The sequence below is a fragment of the Phyllobates terribilis genome, unplaced genomic scaffold (assembly GCF_046119375.1).
Source record: "Phyllobates terribilis strain yellow unplaced genomic scaffold, ASM4611937v1 Scaffold_3__8_contigs__length_932513732, whole genome shotgun sequence".
In the NCBI taxonomy this organism is placed as follows: domain Eukaryota; kingdom Metazoa; phylum Chordata; class Amphibia; order Anura; family Dendrobatidae; genus Phyllobates; species Phyllobates terribilis.
This window is the reverse complement of record NW_027362763.1, coordinates 260,640,263-260,654,642: the sequence shown is the minus strand read 5'-3', so window position 1 is coordinate 260,654,642 and position 14,380 is coordinate 260,640,263. Positions and strand designations below refer to the sequence as shown.

General features: G+C 48.7%; 1 protein-coding gene across 1 annotated transcript in view; it reads right to left on the bottom strand.

Moving 5' to 3' along the window:
• Window positions 1-2,031: 2,031 nt before the first annotated feature.
• The window catches only part of LOC141258517 (extracellular calcium-sensing receptor-like), a 67,999-nt gene continuing 55,650 nt past the window's right edge, over window positions 2,032-14,380 (bottom strand). The window contains exon 6 of the mRNA XM_073673502.1: window positions 2,032-2,930. Coding sequence (XP_073529603.1) covers window positions 2,032-2,930 — 899 coding nt within the window. The remainder of the gene's footprint in view (window positions 2,931-14,380) is intronic.

Here is a 14,380-nt window from a genome sequence, read left to right as displayed (position 1 = left end):
AGGAAAGCTGATTTCAACAATTTAAGGGAAGAGCTTAATCATGTAGACTGAAACCATGTCATGGTAACTGGGAATACTGAGCATAAATGGGGCATGTAAAAGGAAATACTACTAGAATCCTGTGGAAAATGTATACCTTCTAGTAATAAAATGTCAATGAATAAAAATAAACCATTGTGGATAAATAAGACAGTACAAAGTTTAATAAGACAAAAACAAAGGGCATTCAAAATCTTGAAGGCCGAGAATACAGAAATAGCATTTCAGGAGTATAAAGATCTAAATAAGAAATGTAAAAAATAAATCAAGCTAGCAAAATTTTTTATAAATACATCAATGCCAAAAAGAAGAAAACAGATTGTATCGGCACCTTAAAAGACGATAACAAGATAATTATAGAAGACAAAGAAAAGGCTGAGATATTAAACAGGCACTTTTCATCCATGTTCACCAATGAACTGCCTCTTCCAGGGATCTTTCAACAAGGCAAAAATCAAAGTTCACCACCTGTTATAACTAGTTTAACACAAAAAGAAGTACATCTGTGTCTGAGCAAATTAAACAATGACAAATCCCCCAACCCAAATGTAATTGATCCAAGGATACTGAGGGAATTGAGCTCAGTAACTGACAGACTGCTGTATCTCAAAATCTTAAACTCTCTTGTAACAGGGGTGAAGCCACAGCAGGATTGGAGGATGGCTGATGTGGTACCGAAGGTAAGAATGTGGATCCAGGTAACTACTGTCTGGTAAGTCTGACATCAGTATTGTGCAAAGTTTTTGAGGGTATCATAAGAGATGACCTGCAAAGATATATTGTAGAAAATAATGTAATAACTGACAACCAACATGGATTCATAAAGGATACGTTGTGTCTAACCAACATGTTGGGATTCTATGAAGGAGGTAAGTGCAAATCTGGATGTTGGTAATGCGGCTAATGTGATTTTTCTGGACTTTGCAAAGGCATTTGATACTGTACCACATAACAGCCTTATACTGAAGATACAGAAGCAAGGACTTGGTGGAAACTATATGCAGATGGGTAAGGAATTGGCTAAATGACAGGAAACATAGAGTCGTCATAAATGATACGTTCTCTAAATGGGACATAGTCAGCAGTGGAGGCCGCAGGGATCTGTGCTAGGACCGATTCTTTTTAACCTCTTTATTAATAACCTGGGGATGGGATTGTGAGTAAAGTGTCAGTCTTTGCTGATGACACCAAACTATGAAGGATATTAAAATCTGACCTTGACATTACAATATTCCAAAACAATCTGGATAAGATGACTGAATGGGCAAACACTTGGTAGATGAAGTTTAATGTAGATAAATGTAGAGTAATGCACCTAGGACGGAGTAATCCTATTGCTGCATATACATTAATTGGGAGTATATTTGAGACTACAGAACAGGAGAAGGACTTGGGTATTCTGGTTACAAGTAAGCTGAGCAGCAGTACTCAATGTCAAGCAGCTGCAAAAGCAAATTTTAGGATGTATAACAACAGAGATAAAATCCTTCAATCCCTACGTATTGTTACCCCTTTAGAATATGGGATCCAGTTTTGGGCTCCACATTTTAAAAAAGATATTCAGAAGTTAGTCCGTTCAAAGGCAGGAAACTAGAATATTACAAGGGATGGAAGGCCTCCCATATGAGGAGAGGTTGAAAAAGTTGGGTTAGTTTAGCTTAGAAAAAAGACACCTCAGAGGAGATCTCATTTACATGTATAAATATATGTGTGGTCAGTACAAAGGACTGGTACATGACTTATTCCTTCCAAAGGACCAGTGTGACTCATTACGGGTGGAAGAAAGGCTATCCTGGCAGCTAAACAGGAAAGGGTTCTTTACAGTTAGAGCAGTCAGACTCTGGAATGCCAACCACAAGAGGTAGTGATTGCAGACACTAGCCCTTTAGATATTTGGTTTCCTCTCATTTGCATACTGTCATTCACCGGAATCAGTCACAGGTATCATTCAGTTTACACCTTATGGCTGTGTGGATGTAGCCAGTGCAATCCTCAATCGTTTCTTTGTCTGGATCTTTTAATCTTTTTCTCAGGCTTAAATAAAATTATGTAACACTTTGGTACAAATATGCATATCAGAAGGCCATAGCAGGAAAATAATATGGCAAACATTTCCACAGCTTCTAAATACTTCCCTGGAGAGCTTAGGTAGGTTGGAACAAATGTTACCCATACAGCTGAGACGATCACCATACTAAATGTTATAAATTTAGCTTCATTATAGTGATATGGCAGGTTCCGTACACAGAAAGCCAGAGAGAAAGATACACACACCAGCAAACCAATATATCCAAGGACAATGGATAAGGCTACAATAGAGCCAGAATCACATTGTAAAGTAATTGTGGGAGTGTCATAGCTTGTGTGTTCTACTGGCTGTGGGGGTGCTAGAGTATTCCATGCTGTGCATACAACAATCTGGAAGCCAGTGCACAAACATATGAGGAGCTTTTGTTTGGTGGGGGTAAATAAAATTGCTGCTTTTCTACCTGGATGTTGTACATTGAATGCCACAATGACTACAATAGTTTTACCCAAAATACAGGAAATGCAGAACGCAAATGTTATGCCAAAACCAGTATTTCGCAGAACACAAGACAAGGCTGACGGCTGTCCCAGGTATGCAACAGAGGACAGAAGGCACAGAACAATAGCAGCCAAAGTACAGAAGCTTAGATGTGAATTGTTTGCTCGCACAATGGGATTATATCTGTGATGTATGAAAATGATGGTGATACACACAGAGAGGAATATTCCAAGCAGGGCGCCTCCAAACAACACCACTCCTAATGTTTCTTTCAGAGAAATGTACTCCATTGTTTTCAGTACACAGCCATCTCTTTGCAGGTTGGACCAGTAGTTTAGAGGACACTTCACACATTCCAGTGAATCTGCACACAAGAAGCAATATAACATCAAGTTAAAAGAGTTGGTCAAGAGGTATTGTATATATTTTTTCAAGGCCTCTGAAAAAAACATATTTTTGATGGCTACTTTTACCCAAAACATTTTATATAACATCCCACTTTCCAAATTTTTCCAGGTTAGTTAGTGGCAGATGATTTATTTAATCCAATTCCAGTCTTCTGCACTCTGATTGGCTGCTGAACCTGCAAATGTGCAATTCATAACTCATAGATCAGCATTCCAGTGTCTCCAGCTACACGTGTGCTTGAGCAAAGAATGGGAATGTGCAGCTCACAGGGTTTTCAATGACACATTCTCCGTGGATCCAGGAGAGAAGCTCCCTTTCCACTGAGATGACATGGCTGATGACACACATCATACATTAAATCCACTGAAGAGGGATGTATGGTATCTCACTAGAAACTGATAAATTGACTTGCTTCTAGAAAAAGCTGCAAAATAAGTTAAACCACTATATTAGAAACTTGTCCCTAATGGTAAGATGCGCTCCCTAATGAGCTCAGGCTAATCAATCCTGGACAACCCCTTTACTCACAATCTATCAGCTGTCAAATAAAAGAATAGATTCATTAAACATTCATATTCTACATAATGTGTACTTCAGCTAAGATCCTAAATTAAAAAAAACTTAGCCCTATTAAGCTTCAACTCCATTTAAAAAAAACTGATTTGCATTAATTCAATTTGCTATGAATTGAAAGTACTGCAAAGCCTCATATTGCTCTGAAAAGATGTGTGTAACACATTAAGGTCTCCTACGACTGTATCTAACTGCTTTCAAGTTCTTTATACACATTATCAGTACAGTCTCTTTAGTGATTTTTATGTTCTGTCACTATCCAGATTCACCATAAAATGACTGCTGCATTCCCTGCTTATGTGTTTATACAGGCTATGATAGTTCCATCTTATTTGCTTTGCTATACCATGTGATGTGAATTCTATGATTCTATAACCTGCAAGATATCATTTTCAATCACTCTCAAAGTAAAGTGATCCTTTTCTGGCCCTTTTAGGTGATTCAGAAAAATCAAATTGCAAATTGATCAAATTAAACAGGTTCAGTTGTAAGGGTGGTGGAGAATTGATGTTGCATTCCTACTCCTGAAGACAGCAATCGCGTTGTGTGTATTATGTCTTGCGTATTTTGTGTGTGTGTATGTATATATACAGTGCCTACAAGTAGTATTCAACCCCCTGCATATTTAGCTGGTTGACACATGCGGAATTAACTTGGCATTGTGACATTTGTACTGTAGATCAGCCTGGAAGTGGGAAATGAACTGCAGCAAATTTTTTTTTTTTTTTTGAAAACGTTAAAAGTTAATTCAGAGTGTCATTTATTATTCAACCCCTCAAACCACAAGAATTCTGTTTGGTCCCCCAAAAGTATTAAGAAGTAGTTCAGGCACCAAGAATAATGAGCTTCACATGTGTGGATTAAAGATCTCTTTTGCCAGCCTTTTCTGACTATTTAAGACCCTCCCCAAACTTGTGAACAGCACTCAGACATGGTCAACATGGGAAAGACAAAGGAGCATTCCAAGGCCATCAGAGACAAGATCGTGGAGGGTCACAAGGCTGGCAAGGGGTACAAAACCCTTTCCAAGGAGTTGGGCCTACCTGTCTCCACTGTTGGGAGCATCATCCGTAAGTGGAAGGCTTATGGAACTACTGTTAGCCTTCCACGGCCAGGACAGCCTTTGAAAGTGTCCTCCCGTGCCGAGGCCAGGCTTGTCCGAAGAGTCAAGGCTAACCCAAGGACAACAAGGAAGGAGCTCCGGGAAGATCTCATGGCAGTGGGGACATTGGTTTCAGTCAATACCATAAGTAACCTACTCCACCGCAATGGTCTGCGTTCCAGACGAGCCTGTAAGGTACCTTTACTTTCAAAGCGTCATGTCAAGGCTCGTCTACAGTTTGCTCATGATCACTTGGAGGACTCTGAGTCAGACTGGTTCAAGGTTCTATGGTCTGATGAGACCAAGATCGAGATCTTTGGTGCCAACCACACACGTGACATTTGGAGACTGGCAGCATCATGCTGTGAGGCTGTTTCTCTGCCAAGGGGCCTGGCCATCTGGTCCGCATCCATGGGAAGATGGATAGCACGGCCTACCTGGAGATTTTGGCCAAGAACCTCCGCTCCTCCATCAAGGATCTTAAGATGGGTCGTAATTTCATCTTCCAACAAGACAATGACCCAAAGCACACAGCCAAGAAAACCAAGGCCAGGTTCAAGAGGGAAAAAGTCAAGGTGTTGGAGTGGCCTAGTCAGTCTCCTGACCTTAACCCAATTGAAAACTTGTGGAAGGAGCTCAAGAATAAAGTCCACATGAGACACCCAAAGAACCTAGATAACTTGGAGAAGATCTGCATGGAGGAGTGGGCCAAGATAACTCCACAGACCTGTGCCGGCCTGATCAGGTCTTATAAAAGACGATTATTATCTGTAATTGCAAACAAGGGTTATTCCACAAAATATTAAACATAGGGGGTTGTATAATAATTGACCCACACTTTTATGTTTAAAATTTAATAAAATTCAACTGAGCAACATAACTTTTGGGTTTGTGAGATTTATGCTTCTGTTCATAAAACCTACTCTCGTTTGCAGTTTGAAGGCTCTAACTTATTTGCATCTTATCAAACCAGCTAAATCTGCAGGGAGTTGAATACTACTTGTAGGCACTGTATATATACATGCACAAGTGTGTGTGTGTGTGTATGTATATAATATATAGTGTTATGTGATATGTTCCTGTGTGAAGTAGTAATGTAAGAGAAGAAATGTTGGTGATGTATAGTTTAGGGTTTAGTACATAAGATAGGTAGTTGACTGTAGCTGGGTAATGACATTAGGGTAAGTTAGAGTTAATGTTTGGGACTAGCCCATAGTGGGAGGAGCTTAGTGTTAGGGCAAGTGACTGCTTCCTGTAATTATATATCTAAGTACTCGGCACTCAAAAAATTCATGAAAATGATGCAATCAATATTTTTGTTTCATGGAGCAATCCAAAAAAAGTGTGTGACGTTTCGGCCTTATATAATCAGGCCTTTATCAAACTCGGATTGCATGTGGTCTCTGCATATAAATACAGCACTGCTGAAGGGCAAAATGTGTCTGCAATGGCGCATTCCATTCCTGTATATGGCCTGTGGGCTGTGAGTACATTGTGTGCATGACATTGAGACTTACTGCCTTTTCGGTAAGTGGTGGCAGTACTGAGTGTCTTGGGTGAGTGGACTGGTTGGGGGTACATTCTGCGTTCAATCTGTAGCCTGAATGAAGGGTGAGGGTAAGATTGAGGCTGGGATCACTCCATCATATAAAAAAATCAGTCCCATTCTCATCCAGGAGAGTGCAACGATTTTTTCTCACTTGTCATGCTGTGCATATGCAATCCGTTTTCTTTACTCAGCCGTTATTAATCTTTTACCGGACCATTTAGAGTTTCCTATGTTGAGGAAACTGTAACAGTTCTTGCACTGAACTGATTTCGGAGTCAAATTGCAGCATGCTGCGAATTTTTTATCACGCCAAATACAGCTGAGAAAAAAAAATGCAGATCTGCACTGCTTCATTGAATAACATTGGTCCCAGTGCATTCCTTTTTTTCTCCTTCCCCCATGACGGCACCATGGAGAGAGGGGATCCGCCCTTCAAGGACAGGAAACCTACAGATGAAAGGGCGGTACCTCTCTCCCGCATCAGTTGGTTTCCTGTCCTTGACGGGACCCTACAGTCTGGAGGAGGCATACCTGCGGGGTGCCAGAAGATGGACGTCGTGGGATGCCAGGCCCGGCCAGTCCGATCCAGGCAGCGGGGGTCCCCCTGCCTCGGCTGGTGCGGTGTCCTGAAGCGCCACCGCTGAGGTCAGTGGGCCTTTAGGGTGTGCGGAGGGGGGTCTGGACGAAGAGGAAGCTGCCAGGACTGTGCTAGACCCCCCTGGTTGCGGGGGTGAGAACGCGTGCGCAGTCTGGCAACATGCATTTAAGCTTCCGGGTTCACCGCGCATTCGCGGGCGCCCCCGGATGACACGGCGCCGCAATGCATGACTGGGTAACCAGTCTGCGCAGGCGCGGACGTCCTCCCCCCGCACGCATGTGCGGGGGCGCCCCCGGATGACGCGGCACCGCAATGCATGACTGGGTATCCAGTCTGTGTAGGCGAGGGCGTCCCCCCACGGGTGCGGGGGAGGAAGGGGGGGGCAGGTCACTACACGCACTATGGGAGGGACTCCCAGTGCCTTAAAACACAGCAGAGGATGCCAGTATCGGCTCTTCTGGGCTCTGGCATGCTGTTTAAAAAAAAAAATAAAATCTGTAACAATGAGTGACCAGGACCTACCTGAGGAGCAGCAGCTACATCCTCAGTCGCCACCACCACTACCGCCAACCCAACGGAAAAAGGGACCGGAAGGCCAGGACCGGAGTGGAAGCGGGCGTTCTGGCAGATCATCGCAGTGCAGCAAGGACTCCACATCGGCATCTTCCAGGAGGACTTCGGCTACAAAGATGGCTCCACCTCCTGAACCGGTACCTGCTCTTCCGTCTGGTTGGTAAGTGAACTTCGTGAAAGTCCACTTTGTAATTGGGGGCCCTTGCTCTTGTGGTACCCCAGGGGTCTGGTTTCCACAGTAACGGCAATGTTATGTCTGAGAGCAGGTGGGAGGTCTCTTGGTCAGGGATCCTGTGCATGCCACACCTCCTGCCCAGTCCTGGGAGGGGAAGAACTTCCCCTATATAAACCTAGGGCTGAGGCAGGGTTAGTGAGTAGAGAAGAAGTAGAGACAGAGAAGAGAAGCAGATATAGGAAAGAACATCAGGAGCTCTGTGGGAGCAGTACTACAAGGAGTCAGGGGCTGGCAGCTGCAGAGCTCGCCCTGACTGAGAAGTTATCTCCGGACCCGGAGTCCGAGGCTGTGGGGACTAACTCCTATCCAGCAGCAGAAACCGACCGGCAGGGGATTGCAGGTCCTCTGGCCCAGAAACCCGAAGGCACGGTCACACGCGTGGGACCAGCACCGCCGTCGTGGAGCGGAAGCTACTAGAAGGCCCCGAGTCACCGGCCATACGGGTGAGCACCACACGGTACACTCAGGGACGTGGGCTACTTATACCCACTTCTAGCAAGGTAGCCAGAAGAGTATCGTTAGTTTGGGAGGCCTACAACTCCGCCTGGCCAGGGGAGATCCCATCTGCTCAAGGACTGACCAGGCCCCGACCGCTAGCCAGTACTCCGGGAGGGTCTATCTTTGTCACCAGTAAAGACCCTGAACTACACCGCATCGTCTCTGAGTGGTTCCTGCTACCCCCATCATCCACGTCAGCTGCCCTGAGGCCATACCCCTCCCGTTGGGGGTTATACCATCTACGCTGCACTATCCTACCACCGGCCTCAGCGGTCTGCCCTGCAGCGGCAGCTCCATAGCTGCATTCAACGGGTGGCGTAGTCGTCCTACATCTACTGCTAATACTCAGCGCCACTTAGTCTGACTCCCTGGGCACGGACCGGGTCACCGCCACGAGACTACAACCCTCAACAGATCCGGCTCCGGGTAAGCTCCCGCCTGCGCAACGCAGCGCGACACAGGCCCAGGGGGCGCGTCAACCTTTGGCGTAGTCGGCAGGATTTCGTGCCCGCAACCACCGGGTACTGCGTGCCTGAAAAAGACTGTTCAAACTTACCTGTGGTGAAGATTCCCGCCATCCGGCGCCACCTTCCGCTTCCTTCCCGCCATCGGTGGAGTTTTCCCGCCATTCGGCACCATCTTCGGCCTTCTTCCCGCCAGCCGTGGAGTTTTCCCGCCATTGGACGCCATCTTGAGGACGCCGCGCGGGAAGAAGAGGGGCGTGGACTCCGAAAGCGCGCGAGAACTGAAGCCCCGCCTCACGTCCGGACGTTGCGTAAGGTCCTGGAAGGAGCCCAGCAGACGCCGACGTCACAGGAGCGCGACGGAAGGTCCTCAACCCTGACGATCCACTGCGGAGCCGCGGCCTACGGAAGAGGATCATCGCAAGGTAGGCCACGGTCCACTAGGGGGGAGAAGGATGTCGGATACGGAGGAAAGCTTCACTGCTTCAACCCCCGCCAGCGCCACCGCTGTTGCGGTCATGCCTTTCACCATGCCCTATATCCCGGGGGCAGCCTGGCTACCCCAGTACTCAGGGGAGTCACATACCCTGCATGACTTTAGAGAAAAGCTGGATAGCCTCTTCCAGGTGTACCCCCTCACAGAGGAGCAAAAAGTGAGCATCCTGGTGGCCCAATTAACCGGAGCAGCCCAAAGGGAGGTAAAGTCCTGGCCACCTGGGGGGAGGACTGTCGCAGGGATACTAACCCGGCTGAGGGACACCTTTGATACCCGCACCTCAGCCGAGATCAAGCTTAGATTCTACGGGTGCAAACAGCGGGCACATGAGAGTATAAGGGACTATGCCCTGAACCTACAAGAGGCCCTGAGAGCCATTAAGCAGACCGACCCTGACGGCGTGGGAGACGAGGACAGGCTGTTGACTGAACAATTTATAGAGGGTTTATATTGCAATGCCCACCGAACCCAGTTGCGGGCAATGGCCTTACAGGACCCTCATCTGGGATTTGCACAGTTCAAGGACAGAGCCATCCGGGTGCTTCGAGAACCGGCACCAGGTGGCGTTGTGACCCCCAGACGCCCCACTACCACTTACCACCAGGAGGCGGCGCCCTTGTCGGCAGGGCCTGTGGGAGCTGATGCGCAGGCTTTGAACAATGACCCGGCTCCAGACCTGCACCATCAGGTCCAAGAGCTAGCTAAAAGCGTTGCTGCGCTAACCCGAACTGTGCAGTCTTTACAGGTTTCCACTCCAGGGAAGATCCAGCTGGCATCCGGACCGGAGGACATCCCGTGGCGTCGACCAAGGAGGACCCCACCGGCCAGAGGAAGACCCAGCGACCGATACAACGAGGACGGACGACCCATCTGCCGCCGCTGCAATCAACCCGGACATATGGCAAGGTACTGTCCTTTAAACTGGCACAACCTGGGGTAGAGGGCCAACCCCCAGGAAAAAGATCACCAGGCCCATCGAACTGGCGCGACAAATATGTGGGAGGACGTCCAGTCTTACCCGTGGTACTGGATGGCATTCCTATGAGTGCCCTACTGGACACCGGGTCACAGGTCACCACCATCCCGTACGTGCTCTTCAAGCAGTACTGGAATGACTCGGATATCACCCGCTACCCTGACGACGACTTGAGTATCATCGCCAGCAATGGTCAGCCCGTGCCACAGATTGGATTTAAAGAGGTGACCATTAAAATCGGTAGAGTCGAACTGGCAGCACAGGGACTGATCATTGTAGACATTGACAAACACGAGAGTCACCCAAAGATAACTCTAGGAACTAATGTAATTGAAAATTGTCTTGCAGAGGTGATTTTCCTTTTACAGCAGGTTGCCAAGAACGCCAGCTCCGGCCAGCAGCGAGTGCTCCAGAAAGAGATCCGGGCACTGATGCGACGGCAACAGCTAGAACTCTCCGGTGGTGAGATTGGTAGCGTAAGAATGTGTGACCCTTTCCCTATTGCCATGCCCCCAAAAAGTGAAATGATGATTTGGTGCCGGGCAGCTATTGGTCTGAGAGGTAGAGATTACCAGGCAATGGTAGAACCAGTTTACTCAGACAGTAGGCCCACCATTTTGACAGCACGGGGGGTGGTCAATGTACGCCATGGGAGGGTGCCCGTTCGCATAATAAACATCGGGAAGAGGGAAGTGTACCTGCCCCGGTATGCCACGCTAGCCAAATTGTATACCATCAATCAAAATTCCATACAGTCCGTAGAACCCTTGCCTCCATCTTCCCCGGAGGAAGGTAACGGCTCTAAAGAAACAATGGAGGACTGGTGTCAGCAACTACATTTGGGTACTGACTCCACTCCCTCACACCAGAAACAGGGAGTCTATCGGGTGGTTCAAGAGTACGAGAGAGTGTTTAGTAAACACCCGTTAGACTTCGGGCGAGTCAAGGGGGTAGAACACCACATCCCCACGGGAGACCATCCTCCCATAAAAGAGAGGTATCGACCCGTACCCCCTGCACACTACCAACACGCCAAGGGGATGCTTAGAGACATGAAGGAGGCTGGGGTGATCAGGGATAGCTGTAGCCCCTGGGCAGCTCCACTAGTCTTAGTCAAAAAGAAAGACAACACCATGAGGATGTGTGTAGATTACCGGAAAATCAACCGTATCACACACAAGGATGCGTACCCCTTACCAAGGATAGAGGAGTCTTTGGCTGCTTTAAGATCTGCTAACTTCTTCTCTACCTTGGATCTCACTAGTGGGTACTGGCAGGTTCCTGTAGCAGAGGCGGACCGGGAGAAGACCGCATTCACCACCCCGATGGGACTTAGCGAGTTTACCTGCATGCCGTTCGGACTCTGCAACGCACCAGGAACCTTCCAACGATTAATGGAGTGCTGTCTGGGCCACAGAAACTTCGAGACGGTCCTGCTGTACCTGGACGATGTCATCGTATATTCCAAGACGTATGAGGACCACCTGAAACACCTGGCGGAAGTGTTCGAAGCTCTGGCAAGCTACGGCCTAAAGGTGAAACCCTCCAAGTGTCACCTCCTGAAACCAAAGGTGCAGTACCTGGGACACGTGGTGAGCGCTGATGGAGTGGCTCCCGACCCTGATAAGATCACCGCAATTAAGGAATGGCCAAGTCCCTCCAGTGTAAAGGAAGTGCGGCAGTTCCTCGGGTTGGTAGGCTATTACCGCAGATTCATCCCCGGTTTCACCAAAAAGGCAGCTCCTATGCAGGACCTCCTGATAGGCCAGTCCCGGAAGGCCAAGAACCAGAAGCCGCCCTTCAAATGGGGGAAGTTAGAAGAAGAGTCCTTCCGCCAGCTGAAGATGGCCCTCACGGGGGATGAAATCCTGGCGTACCCTGATTACAGCCAGCCCTTTATCCTCTACACCGACGCAAGTAACATCGGGCTAGGAGCCGTACTGTCCCAGATCCAGCAGGGGAAAGAACGAGTAATCGCTTACGCTAGCCGAAAACTGCGACCCACCGAAAGAAACCCTGAGAATTACAGCTCATTTAAGCTAGAGTTCCTGGCAGTGGTGTGGGCAGTCACCGAACGCTTTAAGCACTACCTCGCTTCTTCCTGGTTCACCGTGTACACGGATAACAACCCGTTGACACACCTGGACACGGCACGACTCGGTGCCCTAGAGCAGAGATGGATGGCCCGTCTGTCCAACTACGAGTTCACAATCAAATACCGGGCAGGACGCTCCAATACCAACGCGGACGCCCTGTCCAGGATGCCAAACCTACCGGACGTAGGAGAAGATCCAGAGGGACTGGAAGAAGTCGAACTCCCCGCGTTCCACCGTCATGGGACTATCCAGTATTCCCATCGGGTAAGGAGTAAGCAAGCCGCTACGTTTAACCCCTTGCCTCACTACAACTGGGAGGAAACGCAAGACAGTGACCCTGCCGTCCGGCTGGTAAAGGAGATGCTGACTCGGCCAGAGGCTCGCCTTGACCCAGACGCTCCGGAGGAAGCCAAGCAACTGTGGGCTGAGAAGAGTCGACTGTTCCTTTACAAGGGGAAGTTGTGCCGCAGAATGGTTAACTCCCGGACGCATGAACTAATCTGGCAAGTAGTGGTGCCACAGAGAAACGCAGCCATGGTGATGGAGGCATACCACGACGGGGCTGGACACTTCGGATGGAAGAAGCTGGAGTTCCTGCTGCGTGGGCGGTTCCACTGGGTAGGCATGAGGGGAACCATCGAGAGGTGGTGCAGAGACTGTGGCCCGTGCAACCTAAGAAGGAAGGACCGTGCCAGCCAGAAGACTCCCCTGCAGTCCATCGTCACCCGGCAGCCGTTGGAACTGGTAGCCTTGGATCATGTAAAACTGACCCCAAGCAGAAGTGGCTACGTCTACGCGTTAACCATTGTGGATCATTACTCCCGGTTCTTGGTTGTCGTCCCCGTTAAGGACTTAACGGCTCAAACAGCAGCTAGAGCCTTCCAGCAGCACTTCTGCCGTCCACACGGGTACCCGGACCAAGTGCTGACGGACCAGGGACCTGCCTTTGAAGCGGAGGTCTTCCAGGAATTCTGCAATCTGTATGGCTGCCGGAAGATAAGGACGACACCCTATGATCCGCAAACTAATGGACTTTGTGAGAAAATGAACCAGGTGGTAATGGATCTCCTGAAAACGTTGCCCCTGGAAGAACGCAGTCTGTGGCCTGAGAAGCTGCCCGATCTAGTGGACCTATACAACCACATCCCGGTAGGTTCCACCAACTGTACCCCGGCTTACCTAATGAGGGCGAGACCTGGTAAGTTACCTGTTGACCTGGAAATGGGAGTCCTGACACCCGAGGACACTTCACCAGAAGCAGACTGGGACACAGAGAGGCAGCAGCAGTACCGGAAAGTACAGGAGAGCGTGGAGCGAAGTCTCTGTCAGGCTAGGGAAAGACAAGAGAAAACTTACAACCAGTATGCTCCCGCTGTTCCCCTGGTACCCGGAGAGCAGGTCTTGAAGAGGAAAAGATGGCTCCACAAGTTGGACGACCAGTGGGAGAAGGACCCGTACACCGTACTGCCCTGAAGCCACGAGAACCCGAAAGTCTGTACCATCAGTAAAGACGGAGGGGAGACCATAGCCATTGTATCCCGGGATCACCTGAAGAAGTGTCCTGAACAGCTACGGAACCCTGAAGAGGAACAGGAAGACCCTCGACCCGTAGAGGAAAGGGAAGATATGGTTAGTACTGTGCTCGGAGACTTCCCTCGGTCCTGGACTCAAGTCAATGGTGCAGTTGTGGTACCCGTCCTCACGTTCCTCCAACCAGCATCCCAAGTGCCTACGGAGCAACAGGTAGAGCTGGAAGAGCAGCCGGTCCAGGAGGCAGAAGACTCCACACAAGCAGAACAGGAGGATCAACCCTCTGCTTATAGTGAGCCTGCCGTACCCCTAGTGAGTCAAAGAGCCGGTAGACAGCTGCCCAGTTTACCCTTGACAGCTCCTACACCCTGTAGTTCAGGGCTAGACAGTCAGCTCCGTAGGTCCACTAGGGCCACTAGAGGCCAGTTACCCGCACGTTGGAGGATTTGAAGTGAATAAATTGTTTTATTTGTGGTTACCTGTTTTTCTTGTTGCTTGTGTATAATTATGTGTTTCTAGTTATTTATAGGAGTCCTTGGTGGATTTACCGGGAATCCTTGTACATGGTTGGAGCGTAACCTAGGAATGGACTAAAGACTGTTAAGGACTCGGGGCAGGACAGACCACTACCTGGTTACGTCTCCCTGTTTTGGTGAAATGGACACCTTGCTTTTCTTCAAAAACTGCACCCGGTTGCGGACACGCCGTAACCATCT